At 40.0% G+C, this 17,004-nt stretch overlaps 1 protein-coding gene across 5 annotated transcripts in view; it reads left to right on the forward strand.

The window, feature by feature from the left end:
• ARHGEF12 (Rho guanine nucleotide exchange factor 12) overlaps positions 1 to 17,004 on the forward strand; it is an 81,308-nt gene that overhangs the window by 33,379 nt on the left and 30,925 nt on the right. For 3 of the 5 annotated variants that reach the window (XM_069788066.1, XM_069788067.1, XM_069788068.1), the window contains exons 2-13: positions 22 to 45; positions 784 to 872; positions 2,482 to 2,538; positions 9,866 to 9,964; positions 10,425 to 10,474; positions 11,316 to 11,373; positions 12,099 to 12,277; positions 12,881 to 12,958; positions 13,471 to 13,590; positions 14,223 to 14,357; positions 15,974 to 16,045; positions 16,850 to 16,942. In XM_069788066.1, the coding sequence (XP_069644167.1) occupies positions 22 to 45; positions 784 to 872; positions 2,482 to 2,538; positions 9,866 to 9,964; positions 10,425 to 10,474; positions 11,316 to 11,373; positions 12,099 to 12,277; positions 12,881 to 12,958; positions 13,471 to 13,590; positions 14,223 to 14,357; positions 15,974 to 16,045; positions 16,850 to 16,942 (1,054 nt within the window). The remainder of the gene's footprint in view (positions 1 to 21; positions 46 to 783; positions 873 to 2,481; positions 2,539 to 9,865; positions 9,965 to 10,424; positions 10,475 to 11,315; positions 11,374 to 12,098; positions 12,278 to 12,880; positions 12,959 to 13,470; positions 13,591 to 14,222; positions 14,358 to 15,973; positions 16,046 to 16,849; positions 16,943 to 17,004) is intronic. The other 2 variants (XM_069788070.1, XM_069788071.1) reach the window with 1 other exon arrangement.

Here is a 17,004-nt window from a genome sequence, read left to right on the forward strand (position 1 = left end):
TATGTTCTTTCTTGTTTTCAGGTTTCCTCTCAAAAAACCTACAAGGTGAGTTACTGAAGTTTGACTGTTTATCTGTATTGCAAATTATGATACAGATTTTTTGAAAGAGGAATGCTTTTAAAAGGAAAAAAAATAATGTACAACCACAGATAGCAATACCCATTAACAGATGTGAGGAAATTAATTTCCAGATCGGGACAGGATGCCAAAAATATAGTTGGTGGGGTGCTTAAAGTGCATGGCATAGTGTTAACCATTTGCATTTCTGGTACGTACACTGGTGGGTTATCTTACCTGAGATTTGAGATGGTCAGAGAAAGTGACACTATGTTGGTGCATGATGTACAGACTCTTCCTTTGTTGGGGGGGTATTCTAAATCTTTAATTTTTGTATACAAAGATATGTAAGGTTTTCTGGGAGAGGAGGTAGAGTTAAGATTTCAGGAGTTTTTTCAGTTTTATGTAACTTTAATTTGTTTTGCTTTTAAAATAAAATGTGGCCTGGTGTTGAATGATAAAGAGAATGCACTTCCTGTTACTGATTTCAAAGGTTAACGAGACTGTTTCTAGAACCTTGAGTACACTCCTAAAGATTCTGAGGGAGATCATTTTCCCTCTTAAATTCAGTGGGAATAAATTTTTTAGGTGAACTTAATGTGTACATTTTAATCTAAATTCCTTGTTAGCAAACAGAACTAGCTAAGGTTATTTCCAAGAGCCTCACCAGTTAGGCAGTGCTTCTGTGGCATGATAGTCAGGATCCTCTGCTTTGGTTTGACACAGACACGGCAGCATTCTGAGCAGAGAGTCTCCAGCTGACAAGAAACAGAAGGTTGAACGCTGCAGTAGTACGCACGACTTTGATCCAACAGGTAAAGTCCTAAAATTTCACAGGTGAAAATCCAGACTTCAATTTGAAAAGTACTGGGGATTGGAATAAAAATTATTTTAATATGTCAACAAATGTGGTTTTCAGAGTTGTGTTGTTCTGCATTTGAGTCTTTTTGAAGCGTGCAGGCATTGAAATGAATATGGGCTTGCTTTTAAACATGCTCATCTACAAAGCAGCTGTTAACTGTGCAAGAATAAACCTAGATTGGTGGTATCAGTGAATAATTATAACTACTTCCTCTTTCAGAAAAGTCAGTCTGAAATTTCAGTAGGCAAATACTGTAATTAGTTGTGAGTAGTTCTTCTGGCTGTTTTGGTTGAAGTGTGAAACTGGAGATGTTATAGGCTCGACTACGGCTGGTATTCCTTGTTGGAATTTTTTTTGAGCCTTAGTGGATTTTGATCCACCTCTCATTTGTAAAGTGAATTTGTACTTTCTAACGTGATATATTTTAAGATAAATGTCTATTTTCAAAGGATATGCTATCCTTTTTTTTTTTTTTTTTCCTTTTAACCTTCCAAAAGGTTAAATTAGGGTCAATTTGGTAAGCCTGTCCAGTGCTGTCTTGGAAATTAGGATGCATGAAAGGATTCTTCATTCTCTCTCTGAAACACTAACCCAGTGACTACTGTGTATGTTCATGAAATGCATGACAGGCTCTTGTCTGAGCCTCCTGGCCCCATGCAATGTGCGTTTTTCATGTCTGTGCATTCTGCTGTTTAGTCCAGTCTTTTCCCTGGGGCTTGTGGAAGACATGAGAGTTGAATGTAAAGGTGGTAGAACTTGTAGAATGTGTTTTTTGCACAAGGCATTTGAAGCTGATGTTTATAAACCATCCTGTTTGTTAATGCTTTCTGCCACTAGCTGCATGACTACTTCCTAGTGTACACAAAATAAATTAAAATGGGCTTTTAATGTCAGTTTAAAAAAAAAAAATCTGTAAAGGAGAAAACCTGAATTAGTGCTTGTCTTCTTTTCCTTTGTCCTTGTGAATAGGTAATGTAAAATTATTTCAGGTTGGGGGACGTCTCAGGCTATGGACCTGTTTTGTAGAAGGAATTTGTTTTCTTCAGAAGGAAACTTCAGGAATCCTCTAATCTTAATTTGATGAAAGTCTTTCCAATTTTGAGAGCTGTTACCTAGTACCACTGTTATGATGCTTGTAATCCGGTCTGCTAGATGAACTCTGTACTGTAGCCTTCATAAAATTATTTTCTTTTTAAGGGGTGAATTCAGAATGCTGAACTACTATGTGTATGTCAGTTACTTACTCTGGAGATAACCATTACCAAGGTTTCTATGCTTGGACTGTTTATTATCCAGAATACTTTCTATAGTTCATTGCAGAGAACTTCTTTTATTGTGTCTTAGATTCTGTAATAGATTCTTTGTGGTGTTACCTGTGTCTTCATGCTCGTATTATTCACCCTTTATTCCAAGTGTTTCACCTATGTTTTGTTCACATCTTATTTGTGTTTTGCACGATTTAACCTAATAAATCAATCTGTGTTTTTCATGAAGTTTTTTTTGTCATGTTTGGTCTCCATATTTTCTATATCTCTCTCTCCTTTTCTCCTGCTCTCGTGCAGATAGCTCCTCCAAGAAGACAAAGTCTAGTTCAGAGGAGAGTAGATCCGAGACGTATGGTAAGCTAAAGCAGCTGCTGCAGCCTTGCACCTTTGCAGTCTGCTCCATGCTTTCTGTCTGTGTACCCAAGGCTTTTATCCTTTACATGATTTGCATGGTTGGCTCTGCAGCAGGGAGTGGGAGACTGGGTTTAAATGTTGCTATTAGCTTGTAGTTTTTGTAGTGGCTGGAAACTAACCTGTACCTGGCAAGCACAGGCTGTCACCTGGATTCTCCTGTTATCTGTTGATAGTTGGGAAAACTTGCTGGGGCTGCCTTTCTTGGAGATCTTGTGCCACGGAGTATTTTTGGCATTGTATGAGGACACAGCTTATGCTGGACTCCAGAAGAGTTTTGTGGTTGTAGAGAAGTCTGTGTCTTGCTCTAACTGTGGAGGTTAATCTGGATGAGCCAGCAATTCATCTTTTTGCATTATTTGTAGAGGATCTCATGTCAGTTCCTTTTCATGTTTCACAGAAGTGGAAAAATGTGTCTGTAAATAATTTAAAAAAATGTAAGAATATGAACTTCACCATTCTTTGTTCTGAAGAGGGAGTAACTTCCCTGGCAGTCCTGTATTGTGTATTACTACTGTGTTGTGGGCTTGTAGGCTGGAACAAATTGACATATAACAGTTTGGCATAGGAGTAGCCCCACATATCATTATGTTGTCAGTACACCATAACGGGTGCTGTTGGAAAGATTGTCTACCAAATACAGCCTGTTTGCTCATCTTCCTTCTTTAGCTCACATCAGGTATGTCAGTCTTCAGGCTGTGACACACTCTCCATCCTGCCTTTATGTTAATGACTTGTTGAATTTCAGATCTCTAAAGATATTTGCACTTGTATCTTAGAAACTACAAGGTAATAAGTTTTCACAAGTTGGTGGGTGGTCTTTTGGATCCTACCAGCTTCTTAAGACCCTTGCACCTAGGCTGAATCTGGCTAGTACTGCTACATTTCATGTTTCTAAGTGTGCATGTTCAGCTCTGTCTTGACTCCAGCCATGGGTTGCCTTTCTTTTCCTTTCCCATTTTTTTCCTTGATAATTAAAACAGTCTGTGATACTTTCTGATTCGTCTCAGTGGAGAAAATTGCTTGCTACATAACCTGCTGTGGGCTTTTGGACAGATGCAATGACTGTTCCAGTATCAGCTTTATCATTCCACTAGAATAAAACTGCCAGGTGTTAATGGCTGTGATCCAACTTCTTAAACCACCTATGTAATACAAAATGATGCTGTCATAGCTCTGATTGTAAGGAACATTTGAAAAATAAAAGCAAAAAAAAACCCCCCAACCCCCCAAAACACCAACCTTGAAGAGTTCCTTTTAAACCAACATAGGCGTGTTAGCAAAAGCCCTTCAGTTGGTGCAGTTTAGGGAGGTGTGATCTGTTCCTTCTGTGAAGATGAGATCCCTTAACTTTCCCTGGAATTTTGAATCACATGCTTTTCTTTAAAAAAAAAAAAAAAAAAAAAAAAAAGAAGCAAGATGATGGTCCTGTTCCTCAGAAACTGTAAACACGTTTTGAGAGTGCCGTGATTTGCTTCAGTAGAGCTGGAAACTTGTCTTAGGGAGACCTGGCTTGCTGCAGCTTCTATGTCTTCGTCCCATGCTCAGAGAATGAACAGGGAAATGGCCTGCTTGAAAAGCATATATTTTGGGATGATGCTTCTGATGAGCTTGCGTTGAAGCCTTTACCAGTTCTTCTCCTTGCCAGATAGATGCTGGTTAGTGACAGCACAGACTGACTTGATCCCTATGTCTTGAACCTGCATTAATTTTTGCCTAATGCTGCTTACCCATAATATACTGGAGGTGCTGTCAAACTGTTGTAGGTTAATTACAGGAAACATTTGGTATGCTTGATGGAATGTATCTGTGTTTATACTTCTCCTTCAGTCTGCACAGTGTCCTGGTTTTTCATGTATGGCAGAAAGAAACATAACTTCCGAACGTAAGCCTTTACTTCCCCCGAAGTTTCCTGCAGATGCTCTATCCATGTCCAGTATCTATGGGAGCAGTTTCCACTCATCCTTCCTTTCCAGTGGCCTTTGCTGTGTTGGGCATTGCCCTGCCTTTTGTCTCTACCCTCTACTTTTCCCAGGTTCTGTGGTATGTGTAGAGAAGTCTGCTGTTTGCTTTGGATGGGACCGAACTATTTAAAAACCTACAAGTAGAAATACTGTACTGATATTTTTCTCGATGGTGACTGGATGGTAGCTGGCTCTTTCTTTGGCTAGCCATTGGAAAGTGAATAATAGAAAAGTCTTGAATGACAACAGGAAGAGGAGGTGTGGCTTTTGTGTATTTATTTGTTCTTATCTCTCGAAATTCTTAATTAAGGGGCAAGAGACCAGAATTACTTGAAGTATATGAATGGCTTGGCGGGGGGGCAGAGTGGTTAGGTAGGGAAATTGTTCTGATATACAGAAGTTGATCTATAGCGACATGAAACTTGAGTGAGATGTTTTCTTCCATAAATCCAACCATCTCATATCTGTGTATTCAACAAAATCTAGATGATCAGGAGAGAGATGGAGTGTAAGTTTCAGATATGTTATAATTTTACTAATTAGTGCCATAACCTCCCACAATACCTGATAGCTGATTCTTGAAGTAGAATTCTTGTCTCTTAAATGAACTTAAAATTGAAATCAGCTTTCAGGGTGGTAGGTGAGATATCAGTTACTCTTCCCTTTCCCCCATGACTTGGTTGCTCTCCAAAGATATCTTCCTTTTTATTTAGTAATGATCAGTTTCTGGCCCAAATATTAGACTAGACCATATACATACTCGTTCACATGTGCTCACCAACTCTGGGAAAGGTTTTAAAATCTTTTTGTTTTGAAACCCCAGAGTTTACACCTGTTCAGATGTTTTTAAGTTGAACTTGCTTTTCCTGGTTTGTTTCTCGAGTTCTTGTCAGCCTTGTGTCTTTATGTTGTGGCCACCATTTTCCCCAACTCTTGAAAGGACTCTTGGGAGCCCCTCATCACTACCCTTATAATAGCCAGAAACAGCTGTGAGTGCAAGGGGCACTCGACCACAGGGGTTGAATGTATCGTTGCTATGGGAGCAGATAGTCCTATTTATCATGGTTAAAATACATGGTTCTTTTTTTTCTGGAAAGGTTTCCCAGTCTTGTTTTATGAATGGTATTCAGTGCCATTGTTATTAACAGTTTTATCAAGACACTATACACTGCGCTAATTTCAAACAATATAGTTTTTGCACTGACTTTACAGGACTTCTGTTGCCAGGTTAGTGGAAGAATCTGAAGAATGCTGCTATTATGGCATTTGGTATGAAGATCACAGTAATAACTAGGACTAAGTGAAATTCGGAATTCCATCCTATGAGAAATTTTCTTTATAAAAGCTGATAGTTTTATTTATTTTGTGGAGCAGCATTTCTGAAAATATTTTGCAGAAATAAAGCTTCCCAAATGAAGTGAAACATTTGGACGTTCTCAAAACCCCAAGGAGTTTGTTTTTGTTTATTGAATGATTCATTTCAAATCACTATGTTAAATTGCATTTTCCCATTGTGGCCTCATGCCTCCAGGGAGGTTATAGTTCACAAGTCTCCTTCCATGCCATGTCCCACACAGTTTGATCAGAGGAGAGGCTATGTTGTATTATGGGAGATGTAATTCATGTCTCCATGCTCTCTAGTGAGTCAGGTTTTTAGAATGAACCCCTGCTCTATTTGTTATGCACTGCTAAGAAAAAGATTTCCTATTTTATTGAATAACTTCCAAATATTTAGGATGTCTAGAAGAGAAGAAGGTAAATGATCTCTTCACTAGAGAAGCTCTTGGACAGACAAAATGTATCTGGCAAGACTGTTTGAGACAATCATTTTTACCACGGTGTGTCACTGACCTTGAGAAGTTTGGACTTTACCCTTCCCTGTTATCCAAAAAGCATACTTGTAAGGGGTTGGAGAACTGAGCCACGACGTCGCAGAGGGAATAGTGCCACCTATTGAAGAGTTGATCGTCTTAGCTTTTCTTGCAATTCCTTTTTTGTGAGACTGGTAATTTCTAACTGCTTTTACTTCTAATCTTAAACCTCTTTAACTACAGCACATGGTTAGCTGCTTTACTGTACTCTTGGCTTGAGGCTATACCAATGAGTTTGGGGAATTATCATATGCATGAGGATGAAAAAGGATTTTTAACACTTTTTTTCTCCACAGAATTTTATGAATCCACTCAAGATATGAACATGTAGTCTGATTTTGTGTACTTAAAGCATAGTTACAGTGACGTCTCCTCATTTCATGCCATCAGGATACTGTCATGTGAAAGCAAATGTGGGAATAAGATTATTGTTGATTTGATTTTGAGTACTATCAATGATGAGTTCTGTTGACCTTGTAATCTTTACTAAGCTTCAGCTGGAAAAAGTGAAATAGCATGGTAAGATATTTCAAAATGAATGACTCATGATTTTCATCCAGGGAATGCTAAGAATTGGAACACAAAAGCAAAAAAGGTGAATGAAAAGCTGATTGCCACTTGCTAATATGGACTCTTCAGTGTTGCCCCAATCTCATAAACTTTAATTAAAGTGGGTGAAGTTGGTTTAGTTAGTAATTTAATGTAAGAGTTACTGTATGTACTTGTGATGTCCAGGCATGACAGTAACAGCTATAGAAAACTTTACGTTGCGTGTCATTGGGCTCTCAGTGGTTTGTGGCTTTCCTTTCAGTCCATTCCAGAGTGTCTAATGAGGTGTTCAAGGTACAAGACGTGGGTTATGAAAACATTGCTGCTCTGGTCTTAAAATTCCACCACTAAGCAGATTTCAAATTGAATGTATTTTGCTTAAAGAACAAAAGTGAGCAAATGACAGATTTGGGGAGGTTCTTTGCTACTTTTCCCTTGCAGAGTACAAGAGAGCACTTGAATGTTGCTCTTTTTAGCCTACCTGGTTCAGACAGGGAGTGCTATCAAAGCTGATCTAGTTCTGCAGGTAACAGTGTTATCTTCAGAAAACTTCCAGATAACGTCATTAAAACCACTATAAAGCTGTTGTGTATCTCTGTCAAGCACGGTATCTCTCAGCTGGCCTATACAGACTTTGTTCCAGCCTTTTATATTGTGTTTAGGAGAAGGGTTAAGTGCCTGCTTCTTGCCTGAAGGAAACAAATGCAGGGAAAAAGCAATTACAGACTAATTTGGGTTCAAGTTGTCCTAATTTCAGTTGCCTCCCCATTCTAAAATTAAAAGGTGGTCTTGGGTGAAATTGAGACTTGTGGTGTGAAACAGTTTAACTTGATTATTCTTGGAACTTAAATTGCACTCTGTAAGGTCAGTTTATGTTGCATCTCCTACTGCATTGCCTCTGCTTTGGCATCAGGTTCATTCAAGGAGAAAGCTTATCAGTAGATCTAAGGGTTATTGGTTCTGGAAAAGAAAGAAATTCAGTGGAAGAGCAACAGGTACGCAGGGCTATACTGTGCCTTTAAACAAGGACAGCTCTTATGAGTCAAAAGATTAGTTAGTGTCTTACTCATAAAACCTGTACGTCTGGCAGTGGGGTTTAAAATGAGCTGTTTTTATGAAATAGCATATGTTCCCTTTCCCACACCCCACCCTGGGGCATCATTCTTGCAAAGTGAGACTTAAAGAAGCTTGGCCATATAGAAAAATGGGAGGTACAAAAGGGAGAGGCATGTTCTTTCACTTAACCATATAAAGAGGGTGTGAAAGGTGGTGGGTTTTTTCCCTCTTGTCTGCTCTCACCTTGCATCCATTCCATCAACTTACTGCAGATCGCTGTGTATGGCATAACTTGCTTCTACTTTATCAGCAGAAGGTGAGTTAGTGGGATATGATACTGTGACCAGACTGCTGCAGAAGTGCTGGAATGCAACCTCTTTTCTACTACTCCCACGCCCATTTTCAATATGCCACACTCAAGGAGAACAGGGCTGACTGGGCAGACAGTATTTTCACTTGAGGCTCCTGATTTCCATTAGGAGTTGCTCCAGAGAAGTGAAAGGAGCTCTAGTGGTGCGAGAGTAATTTAAGATATGGGTATGACTCCACACTCTGTTGCAATTCATTCCTTAAAAATTATTCCAGAAAAGAGAGTCTTGCTGGGACAGCATCTTCATAATTCCCTTTGCTCCCTCCATACTAAATGGAACTACTACAATTCTGGTATCTGATTGTGGAGAACTCCAGTTCTTTCTCAAGATGCTGGTGTAAGAATGAAAGGCTTTAGAAATGAAGAAGCAATGCAAGCTGTTAGAAATAACAGTGATGTTTAGTAGCTAGTAGTTTCTGCTGGGTAAATAAAAGAACATCCGTGAAGCATTTTGCAGAGTTCCTAAAGTCACTTTTCTGGATACCTTCATTGTGGTAGGCTTTTTGCAGATGCTCCTAGGAAAGTGGTCTGCAGTGAATATGCCAGGACTATTGCTTTGTTTTGTTTTTCCCTTATTTTGTTTTCAAGTGAACAATAGACATACACAACATTTCAGTTTTTCAAAATGCTGCACCTACTAAGTACATTTATCTCTGCAACAGTATTTATGCTCACATTATACTGAGTAATCCTAACACCGGGAAACAAAACAAGTTGCCTTTGATGTCACACAGCAAGTTAAAGGAGGAACAGATTCCAACTTGCATCTCCTGGGATTTTGCCCCTGTACTTCAGTAGCTCAGGGGGAAGCATGGTCTTGATTTCAGAAGTCTTGTTCAGTGTAGCAAGTATGGCTTGTATTTCATTACTGCTGCTGTTCTGGTTCTGTGTGATATTCTCATCTGAAACAGAAGGTGCCCCGAGTTGAGATTTTTGCTGACAATTGGGAGAACTACTGATCAATGAATCTGTTTTAGTCCAACCTGCTGATGTTAGTCTGAGAGATTTGTGACTTACTTTTTAGAGTGGATTGTAGAAGTTGTTTGGTGGTTTTGATGTGTACTGGAACATGACAGCCCTCTACCGTACTTTGAAGAACTATTAATACAGACAAAGGGAAATTGTGCTCATTGGTTCATGTACATAGCTGCTGCTCTTTAAAAGCTGCTTTTACCTCAAGTTGTGTCTGATGTGTCAGAGCTGTCTGCATCTCTGCTGTTGTATATCTCTGTTTTGTGTAACCGAAGCAATAAGCTTGACCTGTCTTGACATTCCTGTCTGTTTCTGGACTGATGCCCTGTTTCTGTCTCTCATATATTTTTCCCTCTGTTGTGCTGTACCAGTTTCTTTCAGTGCTCTGTGATTATCTAGGAGGATAAGGTTTTGGACTGATGCCTAGCATGTGTCTCTTTGTATTTCTCTCCTCTTTCTTCTGCCCTTTCCCCACATTTCTTATGCAGGTCTTGTTCAACGGTGTGTTGTTATCCAACGGGATGAAAACGGATTTGGGCTGACAGTCAGCGGAGACAATCCAGTCTTCGTGCAGTCCGTCAAAGAAGGTAAGCAGACTTGCTAAATGTGCTAGCCAGAGAGCAGCCTAGAGGGTTTTCATGTGAATCAAAGAAACATGTGTATGAGCTGGAGGAGAAAACTCCAAATGCCTTCCTCACAGGTGGGGTGGCTGTAGCTTTGGAATAGATGTGCAAGGACAAAGAGTGTTGCACCATTGGGATGCAGCAAATCGCCTCCTCAGTGTCTGATGTATTTGGAAACTGATGTCTTGTGTCTGAAAGGAAGTAAATGACTCCTTGAAATGTGGTGGGATTGTGGCTTGATATGTCCACTGCAAAATGAGAACAGAACTGCTCTAGATACTCAGATATTTTAATGTGATAGAGACAGAGGAAGCTTGCGTGAGTGTGGGAAGTAGCTTCGTGTGGAACTGCAGAAGTGCTTAAACCATTTTCGCTTTGAATGGTTCTATTGAAATTGGAACTAAATGATTTCTTGCCCCTCTAGATGGAGCAGCCATGCGGGCTGGAGTGCAAACAGGTGATAGAATTATTAAGGTAAGGGCATTCAAATCATCAGAGAAGTGGATCCTTTGTATTAAATGTGCTCTTTCCCTGAAAGAATGTTACTGATATGTCTTCTGTGATGTTTGCGTTTGCCTGTGGGATAGAGGAATGGTCTAAGTTTCTGTGTCCTGGGGATACTGAAACAGTAACCACTGAAAGCCCCCTGCTGAATGTTAATTTTGTTGTGGAGACCACTCTCATTTCAGAACTTTATGGGCAAGTTCAGCATCCTACAAGGCTCAAGTATCACATATACAATAAAAACAGAAGTGGCAGGGGAGAGAAGGAACGGAGAGTTATTAATAAATACCTGTAAATAAATATTCTTCTTGGATTATTGTTTTTCCCCTAACTGCCCCGAGATCCATGTCCTCTTTTAGTCTCAACAACTAAGAGATCAAGTCAGTAACTAAAAAGACTGTCTGAACTATTGTTGCAAAATGATGGTTGTGCTACAGCAGCTACTGACACAGAGCTGGAACTTCAACTAGGCATTTAAATTAGTGAATTAAATTAGCTACCCTAATTTTTTTTCTGCCCAGTCAGAGTGGATTGCTTACTGCTTTTTTTTTTTTTTTTTCCTGGTTGGTTGCTTGGTTTTCTTTGGTATGTGTGTATAGTTTTCTTTTTGCAGAGCTCTGCTCACTGAGAAACTGTTAGAAGGATAAATTGTTTATCTGTTAGTGTCTTGAAAGACATAGTAATGGAGATCGGGGTGGGGGAAAAAAAATACTGTTCCTCATTCTACGTGCTTATTGTGTAGTGTGTGGGTACCTTTGGTTGGAAATCAGTAGCTAAACACTGTTAACTTTCTCTTCCTCCCTACCCCCAGGTGAATGGCACTCTTGTAACACACTCAAACCATTTGGAGGTGGTAAAGCTGATCAAGTGTAAGTAAAGGCAGGTCATTGTTTTTGTCACTGTGCTCCTTTAAAGCATGAAAGGTATAATTTTAAAGGACCAATGACCGATTCAGCTATTAGGTGACAAGGACAAGGTCTAACCATGCCCCATGCTGAGAGATAAAGGGTGTGTATGAAACGCTGAAAGGAAGTTGGGGTAGTTTTGAAATCTCGGACTTGAGCTGATACCTGCTTCTGCAGTTTCTCCTTAGCTTGATGTTTGAAGTTACCATCAAACCTTGCCTACGTGTGTTCCCATCTTTTGATTCCACCTCAAATACCATAGCTATTCAGGCACTCTTAACGTAGATTGCTGTGTGATGCTTGTAAAGTACTGGCATTTCTAAAGGAAGTGTCGTCTTGGTTGATATTCTTTGGACAAGGAAGAAAGTGGTAGTGGTTCCTTCCACCCTAGCACAGTTGATTTAGTGGCATGAGCATATGTATACTGTAAATGCAACCTGATAGACTAGAAATTGGATTGTGTGTTTTTATGAAGGGTGATTATCATGACAGTTTTTGGATTACCTGAAATTTAAACAGACATCTCTAAAACACAGCTGACAGTGCTCTCGGGTTCTCTGGTTTGAAGAACAAATGGGTGAAGAATGGTCTAAGTTTTGTCTCTAGGGCAAGATGGCAACCAGAGAAACAGCAACTATAGAAATCTGAAAGTGTGTCTGAAATGTGAATTGTTCTTGTTCTCCCTGCAGCGGGTTCCTATGTAGCTCTCACTGTTCAGGGGCGCCCACCGGGGTCGCCCCAGATTCCATTAGCTGATTCTGAAGTGGATCTGGCAGCATTTGGGCATATGTCTCCCATCATGACATCTCCCCATTCACCTGGTACATCAGGAAATGCAGAAAGGATTACTAGCCCAGTGCTTGTGGGGGTAAGATTTAAAGCTCTCTTTCCAAAGAACCACCATAGCAGTAGAAGAAATGTAGTCACGTATTTTTTTCTTGAATTGTTTTGTGCTGCTTGCACAAATCACAAATTGGAATTGGAATATTTATCCTGCCACCCAGTGGGCATTTAATCACATGGGGAAAAACATTTGCAAGTAAAAACATCTAGTCTCATCTGAGGTAATACAAATACAGTTGAGGGGTTATTCACAGGTTGTCTTTAAGATACACTGCAGTTTGTATGATGTGAGTTTATACATTGTCTGGTCCAAGACAGTCATGCTGTAACTTGTTAAAAAGTGGATTTTAAGGTGTGCAGGCATGTGGCAAAGAAGAGTAGGGAAAGCAAATAAGCAAACACTTCTGGTCTGTCTTTTTTTTTTTTTTTTTTTTTTTTTACTGTTGATAGCAATGTTCAAAAGTAGGAAAGAATGCATAGGATAAGATTTAGAAACTTGAATTGCTTCTTGTGGGGCTTTTCAGAGTCCATGCTTAAGAAGTAGATGAAAAGTGGGCATATCCATTTTCCTTATATTTCTTCCCAGCTCCACCAAAAAAACGACCCTTAATCTTTTCATATTTTCTAGGAGGAGAATAATATTGTCCACAACCAGAAGGTGGAGATTTTGAGAAAGATGCTACAGAAGGAGCAGGAGCGGCTGCAGGTACTGGAGTTGCAGGAGTTTGAGGGAGGGGAGGAAAGTATGATGTAAATACAAAGATTGGTTGTTGAATCACTACTTAGCAGCATCTTCAACATTCCCTTGCATAGCTTGTGTTTTACCTTAGCTTTTCTATATACTGGCCTAACACCAGAGCTCTAGTCACTCTTACCAGCTTTTGAATTTTTAATCCTTGGCAGAGTAAGAAAAAGTTTGTGGGAGCTTTCTTAAGTGGAAATGTACATATCCATCAATCTGATCTAATCCTTGGTCAAGTAAGCATCTTTGACTCACTGAGAGATTTCAATAAATCTCTAGAGTTTTATTTTCATATGGCACATGAGAGAGAGGAGAGCTATATAAAATGGACATTCTGTAGCATCTACTTGGTAGGTGTGCTGATGTGCGGTTTATTATTTAAAATGTGTAATGGAATGAAGATTAGTAGTAGGCTGTAGTTCAAAGCTTTGACATTGAGGAGATACTGAGAGAAAGCTCATAAAATTATTTTTCAGTCTCTGCAGGAAGAGTATAGCCGATCCCCTACCACACGACTGCTCAAAGAGATACAAGAAACAAAGAAGCATATTCCTCAGCTGCAAGAGCAGTTGTCCAAAGCCACGGGCTGTGCTCAGGTAACAGAATCTGTCAGGCTTCTCTGTGGTGTGTTCCAGGTGAAAATTCTTCGGGGATGATAGTACTCTGGGCAAGCAGGAGTTCCCTGCCATGCTCTTTTGTGCTTGTACAGGCAAATTGCACCCTCTAGAGTTGAGACTTGTAGTTAGGCTTGCAGAGGCTGTCAAGCAATACAGTGCAATGTCAGTATATGAAGTAGACATTACAATGGATATTCAAATAATCTGTGAAAAACTCCTTTTAAAACGGGAAGTGTAAACTATGATGTGTTTATTAGTCTGTCTGTCAATACAACTTGAAAGAAACCTGTGAAGTCATTCTTACAGTCGAGAATGAATAACTGGAAGCTTGAAACAGCTTTGCTTTTGCTTTTGGGAAGAAAAAAAGTAGGTGGTATTATTTTTCCCCTTTTTCCTCTGCTTATAGTGTTAACATAATATAATAAGTCCTGAAAACTTGGTGTCTTCTCTTAGAAAAACATTGCAGCCTTTTCTAGATACATGAAGAAAGTTTTATAAATAATGTGAACTAACTGGGTTTTGAAACAGCTAATGTTTAAGGATTGTTGAAATATTGAAATATTCTACTTGCTCTGTGCTGTCTCCCCTCCCAACTCACTTTATCTTTTTAGGACGGAGTCTTGTCCTCCAGGTCTGTGACGGAATCGCTGCAGATCAGTGAAGCGGAGGCAGAGAGTGGGGATTGTGTGAGCAAACTGGATTACAGTGGTGACAGCCCCTCCCGACCAAACAGTGACATTGCTGATGTGAGTCTCGAACAGCTCCATGTCTTTGCTTCTATACCTTTTGGACTTGGTTTTCTTGTGGAGACTCTTCATGTTTGTGTTGTCCTGTGTATCATACATATGTACTCTGTAACACTATGTATTGCTAGAATAGGCTTCTCAGTACACACCAAAAATATTTCCCTGAGGAAACATACTATATTGGACTTCCGTTAGGGATGGGGAAAGAAATAGTGTGGGTTTTGGGTTTTTATCCAGGATTAGATTTTCCTGGCACAATCCCTGTAACCAGGCAAAGAAAGATGGATGCCAGCATTTTTCTCAGAACTCAGAGATGCCAATTAGAGCATCCTTTAAGGGTATGGTAATGTTCCAATTGCAGTAACTGTGACTCAGAATCCAGTCAGTGGGCAAATTGCCATGAAAGTGCGGAGGAGCCTTGCTTCTACCAAATAAGCTTCAATTATTGCCAACAGTAAACGCTCTTAGTCTGTTCACTCATTAGTTATCAATCTGTGTGCTTGTATGGTCTCTCTATTGGAGTGCCTTAGCACCTAATCCTTAATTAAGTCACTATCTAATTAGTGCAGAGGAATTGAGACTCTGTACTTGGGTGTCGGCCTAAGTTTGTTGTGGGAGCTAAATTTGTACTAGCAGTTGGGAGTGAAATGAAGGTGGGTCAGATATGCCTCCAAAATGTGAACATATATGACTCTATTTTAAAACATTCCTCCTCCCACTCCAAATCTGACTAAATATCCCCCACATTTGTATAGAATAAACGCAGAACAAAATTCATAGCTATCTTCCTGATAAGCTTAATCCTGTCAGTATTGTGGATGGTGTTTGATGACTGGAGGTGGTTGACACACCAAACATTCAAGCTTTTCAATCCAAAGTGACCCTGAGAAACTTTAGGATTGGGGGTGAAAGAGACATCTTGAAGTTTAACAAGAAGTCCAGAGTTCTACAGCTGGGGTGAAATAACTCCATGCATCAATACAGGCTGGAAACCAACAGGCTGAGTAGTAGCCTAGCTGAAAGGACCGGGGTGTTATTGTGAACGCATCTTTTACTGAAGATGAGCCAGCTGCACATGCTTTTTGCAAATAAAGCCAAGTGTCTACTGGGCTATACGAAAAAGAGGATTGCCAGCAGGTGGAGGGAAGTTACTAGCCCCTTCTGCTGGGCACTGGTGAGACTACACCCAGCTTAACTGACCCCATTGCTGGGAGCCCCATTTTCAGAGGGGATGTTGAGAAAAGGGCCTAGTCAGAGAGCTAGCAACATGGGTACTACATAAACTGTCAGAAGAGGTGGAGAGAGCTAAGAGAAAGCTAAGGACAGGTGCACTAGTAGATTTTACAGCTCTGCTCTTATTCAATGTCACTAGCTTTCTTACTGAAACTGCTTCTGCGTTTGGTTGGGGTTTTGGTTTTTTTTTCTTTTTTTTTTCTTTTTGAAACTGTGCATGTAAGTCACACATTGTAGTTTGGTTGTTCATACCTCAGCTGTCGAACAGCTCACTCTGTGAGAAAGGAGAAGTTTTGGCTGTTGCGGCGGAAAAACTTACTGTGCAGTTCTCATTTTCCTGGATTTGCTGGTACTTACCAGAACTGAACTTCCTTCTTTCCCAGAGTCCTCGCAGTGGCTTGAAGGAGCGGATTTATCCAGATGAGAGCCCAGAAAAGACTGAGGTTCAAGATACTGTGAGTATAAAACACAAAGTGTCTCAACAGCATCTTCTGTAATGGGCCCATTAAATCCTTGCTGTTTTCCCCCCACTTTCTAGAAGGAGCATGCATAAACTTTGTTTTAGAAAACAAAATGCAATTAAAATCGTGCAGGGGAAGTCAATTGGCTGAGTAAATGTTTATGGAGCTTAAGAGCAGGCCCATTTAGAGGTGAGAAATATATACTCAGCAGTAAAATAGCTGGACCTAAAATTCGTAGTGCAGTTGCACATATTTTATTCCTTGAGTCCAGCAGTAGATGAAACAATCTTTTCTTTAGGATATTTAGTCATTATGAGGCTGGCGTTATCACGGATAGCCTCAAGAGTAGGTAAAAGTGGAATATATTAGGAAGTGCATACCTATCTGAATGTAGTATTATCTTCCTTAAGATGACTTCTGAAGTATTTTTTTTCCTCATCTGCTTGACTTTCCAAAGTCATATTTCTTCATTTATACTACGATGGCATTTGTCATGTGCCACATGCACATGTGCTCATGTCTGTAGATGATGCAGTTGGTTTTGGATCATCCGATTTAATGTTTCTGAATGCTTGCAACTTGGGAGAAGCATTTGTAAGGGGATCTCGTAACTGCAGACTTGGACAAGGTTGAGTAAAGACACATGGGTTTCCACTGAGTTTTGAGAAGGAAAATAAAAATGATAGTAACATCTCTAACTTGGTAAAGAAGGTTTACTGTGCCAAGAGAGTAATAGCACTGTACATTTCTTCCTTCCCTTCCTTCCCCTTCTCTTTCCTTGCTTCTGACTCACCCCAGGATTCCCAGTCCAGTGTTGGAAGTCCTTTATCCCGCGTGGGGCCTCAGATCATTGGAGCAGAGGATGATGACTTTGACACTGAACAGGAGCAGGTGGGAATGACTTTTAGCCTCAGCTGCCACTTTTCCCCCTCGACCAAAACTCTGTTCCTGTG

The sequence above is a fragment of the Haliaeetus albicilla genome, chromosome 7 (assembly GCF_947461875.1).
Source record: "Haliaeetus albicilla chromosome 7, bHalAlb1.1, whole genome shotgun sequence".
NCBI classification, from domain to species: domain Eukaryota; kingdom Metazoa; phylum Chordata; class Aves; order Accipitriformes; family Accipitridae; genus Haliaeetus; species Haliaeetus albicilla.